The 18555-nt window shown below is 18.8% G+C and overlaps 4 protein-coding genes across 4 annotated transcripts, besides 14 other annotated features; 3 read left to right on the top strand and 1 right to left on the bottom strand. All coding sequences in view use genetic code 6, as the record gives it.

The window, feature by feature from the left end:
• The first annotated feature begins 87 nt into the window (after positions 1-87).
• Positions 88-130: a microsatellite.
• Positions 131-458: 328 nt separating this feature from the next.
• IMG5_115910 (hypothetical protein) lies at positions 459-1126 on the top strand (the record flags this gene model as incomplete). Its single annotated transcript, XM_004034643.1, has 1 exon — positions 459-1126. A coding segment is annotated over one exon (501 nt), but the record flags the coding sequence as incomplete, so codon positions are not given.
• A 560-nt stretch (positions 1127-1686) lies between these two features.
• Positions 1687-1721: a microsatellite.
• Positions 1722-1738: 17 nt separating this feature from the next.
• On the bottom strand, positions 1739-4903 carry IMG5_115920 (hypothetical protein; the record flags this gene model as incomplete). The annotated part of the gene is made up of 6 exons (XM_004034644.1): positions 1739-1987; positions 2116-2588; positions 2635-3433; positions 3493-3713; positions 3768-3942; positions 4025-4903. The coding sequence occupies 6 exons, from the start codon at positions 4901-4903 to the stop codon at positions 1739-1741; spliced, it is 2796 nt and encodes a 931-aa protein (XP_004034692.1).
• Positions 2006-2087: a microsatellite.
• Positions 2598-2631: a microsatellite.
• Positions 3970-4020: a microsatellite.
• Positions 4904-5707: 804 nt separating the features above from the next.
• Positions 5708-5747: a microsatellite.
• Positions 5747-9379, top strand: IMG5_115930 (P-type alpha subunit family protein, putative; the record flags this gene model as incomplete). Its single annotated transcript, XM_004034645.1, has 5 exons — positions 5747-6322; positions 6407-6841; positions 6923-7302; positions 7355-8243; positions 8334-9379. The coding sequence occupies exons 1-5, from the start codon at positions 6061-6063 to the stop codon at positions 9377-9379; spliced, it is 3012 nt and encodes a 1003-aa protein (XP_004034693.1). The 5' UTR covers positions 5747-6060.
• Positions 9380-13351: 3972 nt separating this feature from the next.
• Positions 13352-13406: a microsatellite.
• Positions 13407-14191: 785 nt separating this feature from the next.
• Positions 14192-14247: a microsatellite.
• Positions 14201-14248: a microsatellite.
• Positions 14249-14391: 143 nt separating this feature from the next.
• Positions 14392-14465: a microsatellite.
• A 294-nt stretch (positions 14466-14759) lies between these two features.
• Positions 14760-14798: a microsatellite.
• Positions 14799-14843: 45 nt separating this feature from the next.
• Positions 14844-14873: a microsatellite.
• Positions 14874-15192: 319 nt separating this feature from the next.
• On the top strand, positions 15193-17653 carry IMG5_115940 (hypothetical protein; the record flags this gene model as incomplete). Its single annotated transcript, XM_004034646.1, has 5 exons — positions 15193-15300; positions 15532-15794; positions 15846-17001; positions 17054-17445; positions 17529-17653. Coding segments are annotated over exons 1-5 (2039 nt in total), but the record flags the coding sequence as incomplete, so codon positions are not given.
• Positions 15803-15844: a microsatellite.
• Positions 15803-15850: a microsatellite.
• Positions 17654-18555: the final 902 nt, after the last annotated feature.

Consider the following 18555-nt stretch of genomic DNA (forward strand, 5'->3'; position numbering starts at 1 on the left):
TGTCATTATTATAAATGGAATATTTTTGACTTTAATATTATTTAATTTAATATTTAAGAATAATATTAAAAATAAGATATTTGTTTAATTTAAAATATTATTTTTTTTATAAATAATATTTGATTTATAATTCATATTAGTTCATAAAATAAAAGTTTTCAATTAAATTCAAATAAAATATTTATAAAAATAATTAAAATTATTACATTAAAAAATATTTATAAAAAATTTTAAATTTATTTACAGCAAATATAGATAATACAATAAAAATGTAAATGCTTTATTAAATAAGCAAATTAAAACAATCATATTATTTATAAATAATTAGATAAATTAAAAGTTAGTTTAAAAATTTAATAACTTTAAATTTAAATAATAACAAAAAAATAAATAAAAACTATATTATTTAAAACAAATACTGTTTAATCAAAAAAAAAAAATCAATATTTTTTATTTTTCATCAATATAACTAGTTTTTTTAAATTAATTTAAAAAATGTTAATAAATAAAAAAAACGAAATGTAAAAAAGATAAAGCTTAAAAAGAATTGATTTTTTATAAGAAAACGGTAAATATAAAAATAATGAAAATTAAATATTACATCTGTCAAAAAAATTATCATTTATTTCGCCTATATCAAGAAATTTCAAAAAAAAAAACTAAGAAAAAAATGAACTTATAAAAAAATAAAAGTCTTTTTATATTAAAAGCTTCTTTTTTTTCTTTATATAATAAATAAAAACAATTAATATAATTACTTTAATCAAATAAGATTTTAAATAAAACTTAATTTCGTGAGAATAAATTAATTAAGTAATTTTAAGATTTACTTCATTCTAAAAAAAATTAAAATTAAGACCTTTTATCACTAATAAGCATATAGTCCTCTTTCCACAGAAATTGGGAAAAGAAAACAAATAAAAAATATTTCCTGCTAAATAACCAAGACAAAATAGTTTGAAAATAAAAGATAATAAATTATTAAAAATAACCAAAATTAAATTAAATTTTGTAAATATTGAATCAATCTGTTTTCCAAACGTTATTTATTAAAATATTGACTGCTTGCCATTATTAAGTAAATTAAACTAATTCTTTGAGTATAGCTCTTATATTTGCCATATTTTCCCATCTTATCAATCCATATTTTTTCCTCTTTCTATTCTTAAATTTTAAATGCATTTTTTTTAATTTATATTTATAAAAATTTACCTTAAAATTTTTTTTTTTTTTTCTAAATATAATGTAATTCTTAAATATAATAAAATATGTTTTTTTGAGAAGAAATGATGAAATTATGAAAATGAAAAAATTTTATAAAAAAATTAATTTTTTAATTATAATTTTTTGTTTTAAAATATAAAAAAATAACAATAACTAAACCAAATGATAAATAGATCCTAATTTTTTGATTTTGAGAGAAGGGATTTTTTTTCTTTTCTACACATAAACATATTTTTAGATAGTAAAAGAAAATAAAAATTAGAAGATTCAGAAAAGGTCCTATTAATTTAGAAAGTAAAAAGAACCAGAATTTAATAAAATTAATACATTTTTTATTAATAAAATATACAAATATTTTTATAAAGAAATAAATAGGAGAAAAAGAAATAAATAATAACAGAATTTATATAAAATAATGAAAATAATAAATAAAAATATCTATTTTATTTATAAATAATATGCATTATAATAAATATTATATATAAATATAATATATATTTTTTTTTTTCGTATTTCATTTTTAAGGCGTTAAAGTAAATATTTTATCTGAAGTAACCGATAAAATAAACTAACCAGCTAGTTTATATTAATAAGTGCTGGGCATTATATAATATCCAGCTTTATTTATGTTTTATAAAAAATAGCTTTCTTCTATAACTTAAACAGGCAAAAAGTTCACATCTCGAACTTTTTGATCATCATAACTAATTTTTCCTTCTCTTTTTTCTAATAAATAGATGCCAATCATGCCTCCAACAGTATTCTACATGTAATAATAAAAATATAAATATATATATTTATATATATATATTTATATATATATATATATATATATATATATATATATATATATATATATATATTAAATGTATGATATTTTAAAATAATTACTTTAATTTTTGCTTTCCAATTCTTGTCAGCAATAGATAGAGTTATTTTGAAATTAGTGGGTACATTTTCAGGAAAAGATAATAAAAATTTAGGATTTTAAGTCCATGTTTTTTTAGATATTTCTTTTTCAAAAGGTTCATCATATAAATGACAACCTCCATCTGTAACTTCATTTTCCCATTTTCCTATTAAAACAGAGTTTATATTTTCATCCAATTTTTACAATTAAACTGGATGATTTGAAAATATAGTTAATTTATATCCCGCGTACTTATCTTCTTCGTTCATTGAAGGAATTATTATAAACGGACCTTCTGTAGGATTCCATGAAAAAAATAAAGCTGCAACTTCATCATTCTTATAAAAGCTTTCTTTAAATTTTTCCGCATAACCAACAAATAATTTCCTCTCAATATGAATCATTTCTGGTGGTTCTAATTATTAATCGGTTTGCGCTAATAATCTTTATAAATCTGTTTTTTTAAAAAATATAAAATAAAAATATATTAAATAAAATACTTGATCCTGTTTATTTTCCTTTAGTTTGGATTTAAATAGGCTTTCCCTTAACTTGTTATTGCTTATTTTTATTTAAATTATATTAACAAATAGTCATTCCTATAGTATTAGTTCTGGTTTTTTTAATTTAAGTAGTTTTTCTTAATATGATTTTCAAATTTGTTGCCTATTTCAAATTAAGAAAATATTAGGGATTCCTACACCAATTAGGATTATTTTTATTTTCTATTTTTCTTCTTCCTCCTGCATTATGTTATTCCCATTATTAATCTTCGATTGAAAATTCCAAAGTTTCTGGCATTTCCATTATTTCTATCTTTATTTATTTGTATAATAAAATATATATACATATATATTTTACAGGTTCTGATGCAAAAATTCTTAAATAAAAAACTCTTTTTTCGTCTTTTTTACTTTCTGTTATCATATTAGGTACAATAATATAGTTTCCATAATTTTTTCCTTCAAATTTTTTCAAGGTTATATATTATGTTATTTCTCTTTAAGCTGATGCTTAACCATTTGGATTTGCTTCTATTATTATATTATTATCATCTGGATATTCCCAAACTCTATTTTTTCTATCTTTTTGTAAAATTACAACAAAATTGCATTGTACATATGAATGTTTAGTTAATTTTTCATCTTCAAGCATCAAACTTATGTACATTTTAGTTTCTTTTGTTACTTTTAATCTAAATTGAGGGTTATTAAACCATTTTTCATCTGTATCTAATTATAAATACTCAGGCATATTTTCTTATCCATCGTAAATCATTTTAGGAGGACAAACACCTCCCTTTTTTTTGTTATTTTTAATTTTTTTTTTCAATATAAATAAGGTTAATAATATAATACCTATGTTTTTCCCTACCATTTAGATTCAATAGAATAACAATCCCAAGATTCTGGGAAAACTTTGCAAACATAAAGCTTATTGAAATGTAAATACCACTATTCATAAATTTTATAATTAAAAAAAAATAAAAAAAATAAAAATACATCATGATAACTCATCCACCAAGTTCCATCTGATTTTTTCGATTTAAAAACAAGTTTTAATTTATCTCTTAGTTCCCCTATTTTATAAATATTATCATTTATATTTATATATAAAAAAAATGAAAAATTACTATATTTGTCCCATTCTTCAGAGTCATCACAAAAAGGCCCATTCCATCCACCATCGGTACCCCAAGGATTTCTAATCCTAATAAGCTTAAGGTTTTCTTTAGGAAATTCTCTAATATCACAAATACCATAATGATGATTTTCAAGAATACCATGAGTACCAGTATCTGCATTTTTCTTTAAAATAACAAAAAAAAATGTTAAAAAAATATAAAAATAAAATTATTAAAAATAAAAGTATTAAAAAAAAAATATCTACAGTTCCTTTTCCTTCAACATAATTAATACATCCAAGATAAAATTTCTAATGGAAATAATTATTAAGTATTTACCAAAATTAATTAGATTCAATTAATTTCGATGTATCTGGATCATTAAGAACCCATCCTTCTGAAACACCACCAGTAAGATCCACCAATCCTTCCAAAATAGATCCTTCGCAAATTTTCTAATAACATCCATGTAATTTTGAGTATGCTTTTTCCATTAAAGGAATCCAAAATTCATTAGGAGATGCACAATAAGTAAACAAAATCTATTTTGATTCTTAATCAAAAGGTAATAATGTATCTACAATAACCTGTTTCCATTCTCCATTTTTAAAAAACTAAAAAGAGACAAATCCAGCATTGTCAAAATATTAAGTTTCCACAAATAACTTATCTAAAATATCTCCATGAGTACTAATTAGTATTATTGCTCCGATAAACCAACTTTCTCCAAAAGCTCCTTGCTTTGCATCCCCATCTTTATCCTGTATAAATTTTGCATCCTTAGATATTTATTATGGCCTTTGCCATACTATTTTTCTTATATCTTTTCCCCATTCAGGAATATTCATTGTGTCTTTAAATAATGAGCTATTATCTGGCCTAAAATCTGGATCTTCCCACATTTATCCTGTTTCCTTCCAATATTATATAATTTAAGCTTCCTATTCTTGATATCTAGACATATTATCTTATTATTCCTATTAATATTAAGATGTGTCTTATTGATTGTTCATTTGCTAATCATCATAATCTTAAGCGTCTTAATCTGAATCATTTTAATCATCTTCTTTTTATTCATTGCTATCGTTTTGAGGCGAGTTCCCATTTTCGTTTGAGTTGTTAGAATCCTCATTTAAATTTTCCATTTCTTCTTGGTTTTCATGGTTATCAAGGTTATCTTAGGAAATTTCTAATTTATTTATAATTTAAAAATAAATGTTATCATTTAATAATTCAATTTTTGTATTTAGATTTTATTTTTTTATGTTATATAGTGAATGTGTTATGTTTATATTGTTTTTTTATTTTCGTTTTTTTTTTTAAATAAATAAATATATATTTTATTTACATTATGACATTGCTATTTTATTGATCTCTATTTTGTTAATGCTTTTTCTTTTTTACTTTTATTTTTTATATATATGTATATAGTTGTTTTATTTTATTTTTATTTAAAAAAAGTTATAAATATATATAATCATAAGGAATATTTCATATTATTTTTTATTAAGAGTTAATGGATAATGAAATTAAATTAAATTAAATTAATACACTATTATTAATAATTAAAACATCAAATTATTAATATTTGAAATAAGTAAATGCTTTTTTTTAATTATATAATATATATAAGAATTTAAGAGAATCTTATTTATCAAAATAATTATATATATTTTGGCACAATTTGTATTAAATTAAAAATCAAGTTAAAATATATAATAAATAAATTTAATTATAGATCATTTATTTTTTATTTATCTAATACAAAAAATTTATATTAAAGATTATAATTTACGAAATAATAGAAAATATAAAATGAACACAAATATTCTATATTTTTTATATAAAATTAAATTTTCAACTTTTTCCATTTTAAAAAACTCGTTTTTTATACTTTTTTATAGTAATAAAATAAAAAAGCAAATGCAAATTTCAATTTTTAAACTTAATTAATAAAAAAAATATTTGATAAATAAATTATTTAATAAAGCTTTTATATACCGAAATATTTAATTATCATTTAAAATAATGAGTTAAAAGAAAATTCAGTTTAAATTATCAAGTGCAATTATTAGTGCATTTACTTAATCAATGTAAATAACCAATACATAATTAACCATTAATATTAAAAAATAACATAAGGCATGATCTTTAGTAAAAAGAAAATTAAAGGAAATTATCTGCATTAACTGATAATTTTGTAAAAACTGAACATCGTTAAAATTTGAAAAAGAATAAATAAATATCATCTGAAAATCCAATTGAAAAAAAAAAATATAGAATAGGAGAATAATATAAATTTATGGATTCCCATAGAATAGGATTAAAGGAGTTATAAGAAAGATATTTAACTAATATATAAACAGGTTTAACATAACAAGTTGTAGATTTAAAATTAAAAAAAATGAAGAATGTATTATAAAAAATAACTAAAAAAACAATTTTTATAAAATTTGTTAAATAATTAAAAAAAATTTATCATCTTTTAATTCTATTTGCATCTTTTTTAAGTTTTTTTTTATATTATTAAAATATGTAATATTAGATGGTATTTTTTCTTTTTTGTAAAAAAAAATATTTATTTATATACTTAAAAAAAAAAAGTTAATAACAGGATTTATTCTATTTACAATTGCAATGGTATCTAGTTATACTAGCCTTTATATTTAAAGAAAAGATATTGATATATTAGAAAATATAGACTAAATTATACCTTAAAAATCGATAGTTATTAGAAACTCAGAAGAAGTATGTATTAATTCATCAGAAGTAAAAAAAAAATAAAAAAACTAAAAATATAAAAAAAATATAGCTTGTATAAGGGGATATTATTAAATTAAATTAAGATATGGTTTCTCCTGCTGATATAAGAATTTTAGCTTCAAGCGATCTCTTTATTAATAAAACTATATATACAGGAAACAAATAAGAAATTTACTGTCATCCTGAATGCATGAATAAGGAAAATCCTTTAAGTACTACTAATATTATATTTTTAGGCTGTAAAATTACAAATGGAAAGGCATTAGGGATGGTAATATAAACAGGGACCGAAACTCTAATATAAGATTTGGCATATAAATGTATAAAAATAAAGTGAAAAATAAATAAAATATATATTTATTTTTCTAAATATTTAAAAAAAATATAATAAATATTTTTAGGTAGCTAAGAAGATTATTTCCCTGACAGTTAATCTAAAAAATACTTTGATATATTTCTAAATTAAATAAGTTTTGCTAGCCTTGGATTCGGGTTATTATTAATAACCATAAATATAATCTTATAAAGAGATATAGGAATAGAGAATTATCTTTTATTTTCAATAGGAATTTTAATTTCAACTCTTCCTTTAGGAATTATAATATTAAAAACATTATATATTGTAATAATTGAAAGAAAACTTTTGTAATCAAAGCTTTAATTAAATTATAGAGAATCATTGACTGCTCTGGGCTAATCCACTTGTATTTGTATAGATATGACAGGAGTTATTACTATAAACAAATTTATTGTAAGCGATTTATGGTATGATGATAAACCCGTAAATACAAACAAATAATTTATATTTTAATACTATTTATTTATAAAAAAAGCATATAGGCAAGAATTCTTAATTATCTGATAAAGATGAAAAGTTATAATATAATATAAAAAAAGATTAATCATTGTAATTTATGATGGAATGTGCAGTTTTATGCAATGATGCATATTTTTCAGATAATTTGCCTGCCTCAGTAATAAAAGAAGTTTAATAAAATAATTAGCTAAATTTATAATAAAAAAAAGAAAAACTTTATAATTTGTAAAAAGATTATTCTCAAGAATTAAAAAATAAAAAATGGATTGATTGGCCTTGTGTTGGATAAGAAAACGAAATTGCTCTTCTTAAATTTTTTTAACCTTTAAAAGATATTAGATATATAAGAAAATAATAGCCTATTATTCATGATTCTTCAGGATAAAAAGCTAAAATTTAATTTAGTTAATAAAATTATTATTCTTTTGTTATATGCTCAAACATTTAGGAAAGATCTTACTTTACTTTATATACCAAAGTATATTTATAAATAAATGTTTTTGTATTAATATTTATATAAATGAAGGGATCTCCTTAAGTTGTTTGGAATATGTGTGATAAAATATATGATAGAGGAAAAATTACTAAAAAATCTAATAAATGGGAAATAAAATTTGAAAAAATTATGAACTTTTATGGTAAAAATAGTTATAGAGTTTTAGCTTTTTCAAAATTAGATTTAAGTAAAAAAGTAAGTTAAAAAAAAAATTAAATATATAGAATAAAAAAATAGATTTTCAAGTAAAATACAGATATAGATATAAAAGAATTAAACTTTCCCTTAAACAATTAAATATTTATAGGTTTAGTTGCATTCGAAAATCCAATTAAGTAAAGAAAAATTAAAAAAATATTAAATGAAATAAAATAAAAAGTTATTAAAACATTAATATAGTAAAATCCTGGTAAAACGAAGGTCGAAAAATAATAATGATGACAGGTTAAAAAAAAAAAATGAACATAAATTAGACAAATAAATTAAAAAAAAGGTGAAGACGCACTTACAGCCACTTAAATAGCAAAAAAAAGCCATATTATAACAATGAAAACTTAACTAGATATTTAAAAAGATCTAAATATACCTCCAGAAAACGCAATAATAGACGCCTAATCATTAGTAATAGATGGTGATTAACTTGCAAAACAAATAATCCAAGAAGAAGGTCTTCCAGACAAACAAAAAGGTAAAATACTAGAAAATTGGTTAAAAAAAAAAGAAATAATATTTACTCGAATCTAGCCTTCACATAAAGTATATATAATAAAAGCTTTAAAAAAGCTAAACCATATTATAGCATCTACAGGAAAAGAATGTAAAGATTCCCCATATATAAGATTTTCTGATGTAGGAATTTCATATGGGATTTAAGGAGATGAAATTGCAAAAGATTCTTGTGACTTAATTTTAATGGAAGATTCATTACATGCTTTAAGTAAAGGAGTTTGTGAAGGAAAATTAATTTATGAAAATTTAAAAAAGTCCATTTCGTTTATCCTTGCTGCATCTGTACCTTAAATTATGGCTTTTGTTTATTGTTTTTTGGCTGCAATACCTTTTGCACTTACTCCTTTATAAGTTTTGGTGATTGATTTGGGAATTGTACATATTCCGGCTTTATTTTACGTATATTTACAAAACGAGAAAATTGGATTTCAAAATAATCTTAAATAAGTTAACAAAAGAATGATTGTTATTGCATATTTTTTGGTTGGATTTTGTTCTTGTTTGGCTGGATTTTTATCTTTTTTTATGGTTTTAAAAGATTTTGGCTTATCTCATGAAAATCTATTAGGAATTTTAGAAAAGAGAATTTATGAACCTTTAGATGGTGATGAATTTGATACTAATAGCTTTTGGTTAGGAAATTCGTTATTAAAATAAAATTTTCCTTGTTAAAAAGGAAAAGATTATCCAAATCAATTAGGAAGACATTTAGATTGGATTTTTCATAAAGATTTTTCTTTTGATTTCAGGTTAGCTTTAGCTTATTGCGATGTATTAAAAAAAAAAAAAAAAAAAAAATATAAATTTGTAGAATGATGGTAATTGGAAAATAAATTTAAATAATAATAATTAACAACTTTTGTGTGAATCGAATATTATGAGTGATGTTTCGGAAAGACCCGCTTGTTATACAACTGAAGTATTGAAATATGCCTAAACTTCATATTTATTTTCTAGTAGTGTAGTTATAATGATTAATTATTTATTATCTAAAACTAAAAGTATAAGTTTTTTTTATGATTAATCTGGGAATTTCTATATTATTTGTGGATTATTTTTTTAAATATTTATACTTTTGTTGTTCAATTTAGTATCTGTATTTTATCTTTCAATAGGAACTAGAATTATTGAATTTAAGTATTTTTAATTTTTTTTTAATAAATATGGATTTTTTTTTAGATATTACGGCTTTTATGGAGTTCCTTTTGGAATATTTTTATTTATTTTAGACGAAATAAGGAAATTTTTTATAAGAAAATAATTATATGTTTTAAATTAAAATAAAATAAAACAAGAAAAAAATTAAAAAAAAGAAAATTACAATAAAGACGAAATTATATTAGAAGATAAATTTTAAACAACAAACGAAGATGAGAAAAAAAATTTAATACAAAAAATTAAATAAGAAACATAAAATAATTATATAAAATAAGAATAAAATACTTGGATATTAAGACATGTATTAATCTGAAAATAAAAGAATTAATTAGTTTTTTTTTTAAAAAAAAAATCTAAATATTTTAAGTTTTTTGTTTCAAATAAAAATATGAAAATTCTTTTTAAAAAGATAATAATTTTGCTTTTAATAAATATATGTATATTGAATCTCTTTTATTTTATTTTTTTATTAGCATTTAAAAAATTATACCTTTTATTTTTTTATAATTAAATAATAAAATTGATTGTTAATATTAAAATAATATAATATTTACAATAAAATAAATTAACATTTAAAGTTTTTTAAATTTAAAAATTAATTTTTATAAAATATCAGTTCCAATTATCAATTTTTGCATTATAATAAACATGAGTTTTCCCTTAAGAACATTATTAAGGCCTATCAGGATAATCCAAAATTCTACATTTTTTAATTAAGTATATTGCAGGATTAATAGGCTAATAAGCGATTCCATACTAGGATTTATTTTCAGTATATCCAGGGAAAGGATGCTAATAAGTTTATTCGGTAAATTTTAGGGAATTCGAATTATTAACAGTGACTTTGAAAGGTTTATAAAATTCATTATATGACGTGTGCCCCAAAAAAGGGACTTTAATATTACTGGGTTTATATTAACTATTAAAAGCTGAAGGAAATGGATTATTAATATTAGTCTTAAATGTAGAATTTTAAGGAAAACTATTTTAATAATTAGATTTTTCAAGAAAAGGTGCATTTAATTTCGGCATATTTTTTTAAAAAGAATTCTCTTGTGCTTTTTCTAGTTCATATTTTGGGTAACTCTTGCTATAAGTAGTTTCTTGATTAAACTCAGTTTTTAAAAATATTTCATTTTAGGGCTAATGCTTGAATGTTTTTTATATTTAATGTTCTGGAAAATCTCTTTAAAAAGTTGTTTTTAATTGTTCTGGAAAATATTTCTATACTTTAAATTATGGATGGTTGTGACGAAATTTAGGTGATTAAACCTTTCTATTGAATATATATTTTTATTAATTTGTCGATTTTAATTAATCTGGAGAATATGTTAATTAATATTAAGGACAATGATGTTTCCTACATGAACATATTTAGCATATACATTCTCCATCATGCTTGAGTTTTCGATCTTTTGGTGATTTTTATAAATTTTTTATGGTTTTTTTATATTTAAATCATTATTTTATGTATGTTTTTATATAGTGTTAAAATAAAAGCATATTCTTATATTTAAAATTTTATTATATTTTTACTTATTAAGTTTTTTTATTATAAAATAAGATTAATTTCTAAAATTATTAGAGTTATTTTTTATATAAAATTACTAATAAATAGTTTTTTTATAATATTTTTGCTTATTCTTTATATATTAAACAATGTATGTGTAATTTTATATTTATTTAATATTTTTTTTGATAACTTATCATAAAAGTTATTTTTTAATAATAATGAGAATTTATGATATATATTTTAAATTAATATTTATATATTTACATGAAACACACGTATTGTATATTTTTTTTTAATTAATAAATAATATAATAATATGGTAAAAGGATATTTAAATTAATTGATTAATATATTAATTAAAATTATATCATTTTTGTTTCTAATATTTTATATAAAATACGTTTAATTGAATTTTTTCTATATTTATTATTATGATTTTTTTTAATTTAACTAAAATTATTTATGTATCTTTAGTTTCATATTTTTGCTTATATCATAATGTTTTTAAATATGAAAAAAAAAATATATAATTAAATAATACAAATAGAAAAATAAAAAAAAACAAAAAACAAAAAATGAAGAATGGTTTAAATTTTTAGCATTCCTAAATATAAAAATAGTTTACCTCCTAATTATAGAATAAAGTAAATAAAAATACTTAGTTACTAAAATTCATATTCTTTTTAAATAAAATATGAATAATAAATATTATTTTTAAAAATTTAGAAACCTAAACAATTTCTAATAATTTCAATATACTTTATAATATATTTTTTATCCACAGTTGTTTAATATAGTACTTATTAATCTTTTATAATTTATTTTTATATCCTTGCAATAATCTTAGTAAATATTTTTGTTAAGGTATTTCCTTCATTTCGTGAGTTAATAATTTTATTTTCTTAAGTTTTGTTTGCATTTATTCTTAGTTTTAAAAATTAATAAACCAATAAATTCTTATTAGGATAAAACATATGTGTATGTTATGTAGTATAAAGTTCAAATATGATATATATAATTATTGGAATTATTGCTAGCTAAGTTACAATATTAGTAAATATAGAATAAATGAATTATTCTGAATATATATGTAGTTGTTTAGTAGTATTTATAATTATTTTGGAAAAATATTACGAATACAAAGAATCTTAATATAGTTTTTATTATGATTTAAATTTAAAATAGTATTAGGACATTATATAAAACTAAATAAATAATGAAATACTTTTTATTAAATATGAAAGCGGGCATATTCATTTACATAGTAATTATTTTATAATACGAAATAATAAATTCTTCATCTCATATTTATTTTTTAAAATATATATTAGATTGTAATTAAAAAGCTAGATAGCATAACATCCACAAAAATAGTATAATTTTTAATTAATTTTTAGAAAAATAAATTATCGATACATAAAAATCGAGGATTTAAATGGTAAAAGTAGATTAAATAAAAAATAATTTAAAAAGTTATTTATTAATAAGACTAAGTTTGATGAATGAAAAAAATGAAAAAATAGTTTAAAATAATACAAATAATAATAATAATAAAATTACTAATATTACAAACATATAAAAAAAATAATATAAATGTAGTATATAAAATATATTAGATGAGTAATATAATTAAGACACATTATATTGTGATTATATGGTAAATAATAAAATAAAAAGAATACAAAATAAATGTAGCTTAGATATACTTAGATTAAAATTTGCTACTTTTTCTAAGTTTTAAGGAAAATTTAAATTAAAGGCATAAATAGTAATCTAAAAAAATATAAATATAATAGTCTTTGCTTATAAAATGTATTGAAAATTCAAATTATAAATTGAAAGAAATTTTGAATTAAATTTAAATTAAAAATTATGATATTGTTAATAAAATAATTATTTTTTTATGAATAATATATTTGCTTTATAACTATATTTAAAAAGTAATATTTAATTAATTTCTTAAACATTTGATTTCCTTCTTCTACTTAAATAAATATAATAATTATTTAATAATAGTCTAATTATAAACTTTGACTATCAAAAAGAAAGCTTAATAATAAAAAGCGATTAATAATGCTTATTTTATATTTTAACAACTATGTGTAGTTAATTTAATACAAATAATAAAATATTATTAAATATAAACCAAATAAAAAAATATAATGAATATAATGATGATGTATTAGAAATAGCATTTGTTTACGATGATAATATAATTGAAAATTATAATTAAAATAAGGACAAATATTTAAATGAAATAGAAAGTTATATATTGAAATATTGTATTAAAAGAATAAGCACAAACGGAATCAATATAATAAACAGTTAAAATAATAAGAAAATATATTCATTTAAATTACTTTTAAATTTAGATATTCTTAAATAAAGTTCAGTAAGAAGTATATAAGCATTTGATTTATTAAATAGTTAATATTCTATATAATAATAATTTAAAAATTCTTCTTCATAAAAATTCTCATCTAGTAAATAAAATAGTGTAACTAATATTAAAAATTAATCCCTTTATTTTTGTAGAAAAAGAATTAATACTTAACCTTTTGCATAAATATCTTCTGCTAGCAAATAAAATTAAAGAAATAATTAATACAAAATTAGGTACTCTTAAAATTCTCAAAACAATTATTGTTTAAAAAATATTAATATTGTTTATAATGAAATAACAGAATCTTAATAGCTTGAAGACACTAGGAAAAATACTTAAGAAATTAAATAATTAGAATTAAACCATAAAATAAATATCGAATTTATAAGAGTAAAACATATATCTATAAATTCTGAATCTATTCCTGAAGTAAATTGAAATAATTAATAAACGAATTAAAAATTTAGTCAAAAATATAAAAAAAAAATAATTAATTATTAAAAAAACATAGAGATATAGTTTATAATATAATTTATATTATTTAATTATATCTTATACATTAAATTAATTTATTAATATAAAAATATATAAATATATAAATATATATATATTTATATATATATATATATATTACTTAAATTAATTCTAAAATGGAGATAATTAATTAATTGAAGCAAATTAAATAATCTTTTTCTAAATTTAGTTGGACTTATGCAATAATAGTATTATAATCTTTCTTTGAGCACAGGATATTTTTAATTTATGATTCTATTTAATAATTAATTTTTATTTATGTTAAAAATACTTTAAATATTTTTATTTTTCAAAAATAATAAATTTTTTTTATTTCATAAATTATTACCATTGATAATATTGATTTTTATGATACATTTATCATTAATAATTACACTGATTAAGATAGTAATTATTATGAATTTTAGTGAGATTATGTACTCTTAGTATAGAAATTTTATGCAAAAGATAATAAAATAAAAAGGAGAAGTTGAATCAAAATTAATTCTTATTTAAATTTGACAAATGGAAGAGTATAATATAAAGAATAATCAACTGTTTTATTAGACATATTTTTTTCAGAAAATAAAATAATTCTTTAGAAAGTTAAAAGATTAAATATAGGTAATAAATAAATATTTAAATAAAAAATAATTATTTAATATAAATATGTATATTCTATTATATGTTTTTTTTAAATTATATTTATCTTTAAAAAATAAAATAAAAAAAAATTAAAATAATTTTATTATATACATTTATAAGCTTTTTTTATTTATTTATAAAATATATTTACTAATTATTATTAATCATTATATAAGACAATGAAATTTATTTTTATATATTAAAAAATTAATTCTTATGCAAATATAAAAAAATATTGTTTGCTTATATTAATATTAAAAAATTATATTACATTTTTATATTTTTAAAAAATATTTATAAAATAATTATTAAAAAAATATATAATTTTTTTCTAATAATTATAATAGTATATTAAATATATCTTAACACATATTATAATTCATATTTTAAAAATTAATATTATATTAAATTATAATTATAAAATGGAACAATAATTAATTCCTACTCTTTACACATAAATAAATGCAACAAATAAACATACTTTAAAAGCTGTTTAAGGATCATAAAAATAAAAATAACATAGCTGTAAAATAAATAAAATATATAAATATACTTTAAATTTTTATTTTTTATTTAAATATATTAATATAATAAAAATAATTACATAAATTACATAACTTATTAAACTTATATTATTTTATTTTGTTATATTAATACGATTTTTCCTTATAAAATAAATGAATTAATATAAATTTAATTTAGATTTAAAATATTATCATATACAAATATTATTTATTGAAATATTTAAAAAAATAGTTTTTGCTGGAGATACATTTGGGTATATATACAATTTCGAATTTTAAAAGGGATAATTATAACAAATATTTAAATCTCAATAAAACAGCAAAGAAATAAATTTTATTTAATCATATAATCAATAATAAGATATATATTATGCAACCGGAACATAAATAAAAGGAATAAATAAAAAAGGTAAAGAAATATTTAAAGGAGAAACTCACTAGACAGAACCAATAAGAAATTTTATTATTGACGATAATATAATATGGACAACAGGAGTAATTTTTAATAAAAAATAAATAAAAAAATAATAAAATATATATAAAAAGTAATATCTTGTAAATAAATTTGAAATAAACAATAATGATTTAAAAGAAACATCATATTATTAAAGCCCTGAAAAGATAAATTACATTTTGATAGGAAATTATACAGGTGAAGATTACTAAACGATTATAGCAAGTAGTGATAATCATCTTAAAATATTATAAGAAGATACCGTTTTAAACCAAATAGACACTAATTCTTAAATAACACACATTATTCCATACAAACCTTCATATTAAATAATAAACTCATGTAAAGAAGCCCCTAAAACGATGTTATGTGGTACTCAAAATGGTGAATTAATATACATAGACTGCAAAGTTAAATAAAAAAAAATCTTTTTGGAACCACTTTGGACCTTGAAGGGAAACTCAGAAGCTTGTATAAGAATATTTAATAGTTTTGATTTTCAAAAAAATGGGCTTTCAGATGTACTTTTAGCAAGGGAAGACTCAACTTTAGAATGGTGGGGTTGCAATATTAATGGTGAATTAGAAATTATATGGGAAAAATAATTTAATGAAAGTATAAATGGAGTTGAAGGAGGATATTTTGTAAATCAAGAAACAAGTGAATTTATTATAAGTAGTTTTTCAGGAAAAATAATAGGGTTTTAAGACACTTTAAGTAAGTTTAAAAATATTGATGAAAAATAAGTAGCTTAAAATTTAGATGTATTGCAATAAGAAATAAAAAAACTCGAGTAGACAGCATTAGAACTTGAATAAAATATAAACAATAATTAAAGTATATCCAAAGGAGCTTTTGGTAATGAAAAAACCTTCAAATTAAATTACAAAATAGAAATTCTCGTTGAAGATGCAAGTTATAATCTTTATTTAGATTCGGAATTAGGAATTGAACTTGCAGCTTTTTAAAGTGATTTGAAAATTGAAATAGTCGAATTTAATAATAAAATAAGTGTAAAAGGAAGCTCTCCAGATGATAATATTAATGGTAACTATTTTTTGGAAACTTATCGAGTAATTGAATAATCAATTAATAAATTAGAATTCAAACTCAGAACTTATGAAGGAAAATAAGGAGAAATTAAAGTTTTTGTAATTCCTTATAATTATTCTAATAATGCTTAAATACTAGTAGTGCCAATAAAGCCTTTATCTATGCACGTTAGAAGCAATTAGAATATAAAAGAAGGTAACTTTTAATTATTTTTTTAATTTAAATTAATATATATACAAATTATTAGATAGCTAATTTAATAGTTTAGAATTTATAGGAGACTTCTCTAAAAATGATATGCATACCTGGATTATGTTAATGATTAATGAAGTTCCTGTAAATTATGAAGATGAGAGTGTTCTTGTCTTTAAAAATGCACTTGTTGGTTCAACCCTTTTTTGTAAATATTAAGCAGGAAAAGCTTGCTTTAAAAGTGATTCTATTAGTACGATATGTATTATAAAAGATTTTGTTAATAAAGAAATTAATTAAAGAGGATTAAATGTTAGTGTTAAATGGGATGTTAACGATAATAGCGTTTTGACTATTTTTGAATTACTTAAACCTTAATTTGAATAACATAAAAAAAATAATGTCAAATGTAAAATAATTCCTGCATTAAAAGAGTTAAAACTAAGTGTAAATATAGATATATAAATATATTAATATATATTTAAATATATGTTTATATATATATACGTATATATTATTTATTTATTTAGGAATAAGAAAATAGTTTTATGTCTGATGAACTTAAATAAATTTTAGCAAATGGAGACGAATTACTTAAATAATTTTAAAATTTACCTAAAAAAATAGAATATTTAAAAGGAATAATAAGTGATCTGTAATTTTTTTTTGACTTATATTTTTTATTTAAATAATTTAAAAGAATATTTGATAGAGCAAGTTTAAAATATTTAGAAAATCCTCAAAATAAAATAGAAACAATAATGAGTTATTTAGATAAATATTAATATGATTAAGCAATAAAATACATATTAATGTGAAAAAATTAAAATATTATAAATCTAAAAAAATAAAAAATTATTTATTAAAAATACTTTATTAAATTATTAATTTTAGACTAAAAAAATTACATATCTAAATTTATATTTTTTTAAAAAAAATGTATGAACTTTCTGTTTAACCCACAATAAATTGGGAAGAATGGTGTGCAATTTTTACTTTATTATTTCGAAGAGACACAACCCCTGGTCCATATTCATCTAAAGTAATTAATGATTAAACATACAAATTAGGCTTAGAGTACTTAAATTAAGTATTGTTACGAGACAAACATAAAAATAATATATCATTATAATACACAAGTGATTTTTTGATCCACTACAGCCAAAAGGACTAAGTAAAAGATGATATGTTTATAAAGTCAGCTGGTTTGGACATTGTTAGATTTACAAGTCAAATAGCTGATATGTGCTAGAAAAAAAACGTGCGATCAATAAATGAAATGTTAAGAGAAATGGGTATGTAAGAACATGAATTTATATCAGAAATAAGACATTCATTAACCCATAAAGGCGTTCCTAGTGTATATTTAGTGAAGAAAAGTTTAGATTATTTAATTGGATTTATATTTTAATTTTATTGGCTAAAATAATGGGAAGAAATTGTAAAAAATTAACTTGTAGATTTTTATGAAGTTGATAGAATGACGAAAAGCATTTTAAAAAATTCTAATATAAACTTGAATTCATTTTTCGGGAAATCATTAATATTTTAAAATTC

Source organism: Ichthyophthirius multifiliis (assembly GCF_000220395.1).
Source record: "Ichthyophthirius multifiliis unplaced genomic scaffold scaff_1120509250942, whole genome shotgun sequence".
Classification (NCBI taxonomy): domain Eukaryota; phylum Ciliophora; class Oligohymenophorea; order Hymenostomatida; genus Ichthyophthirius; species Ichthyophthirius multifiliis.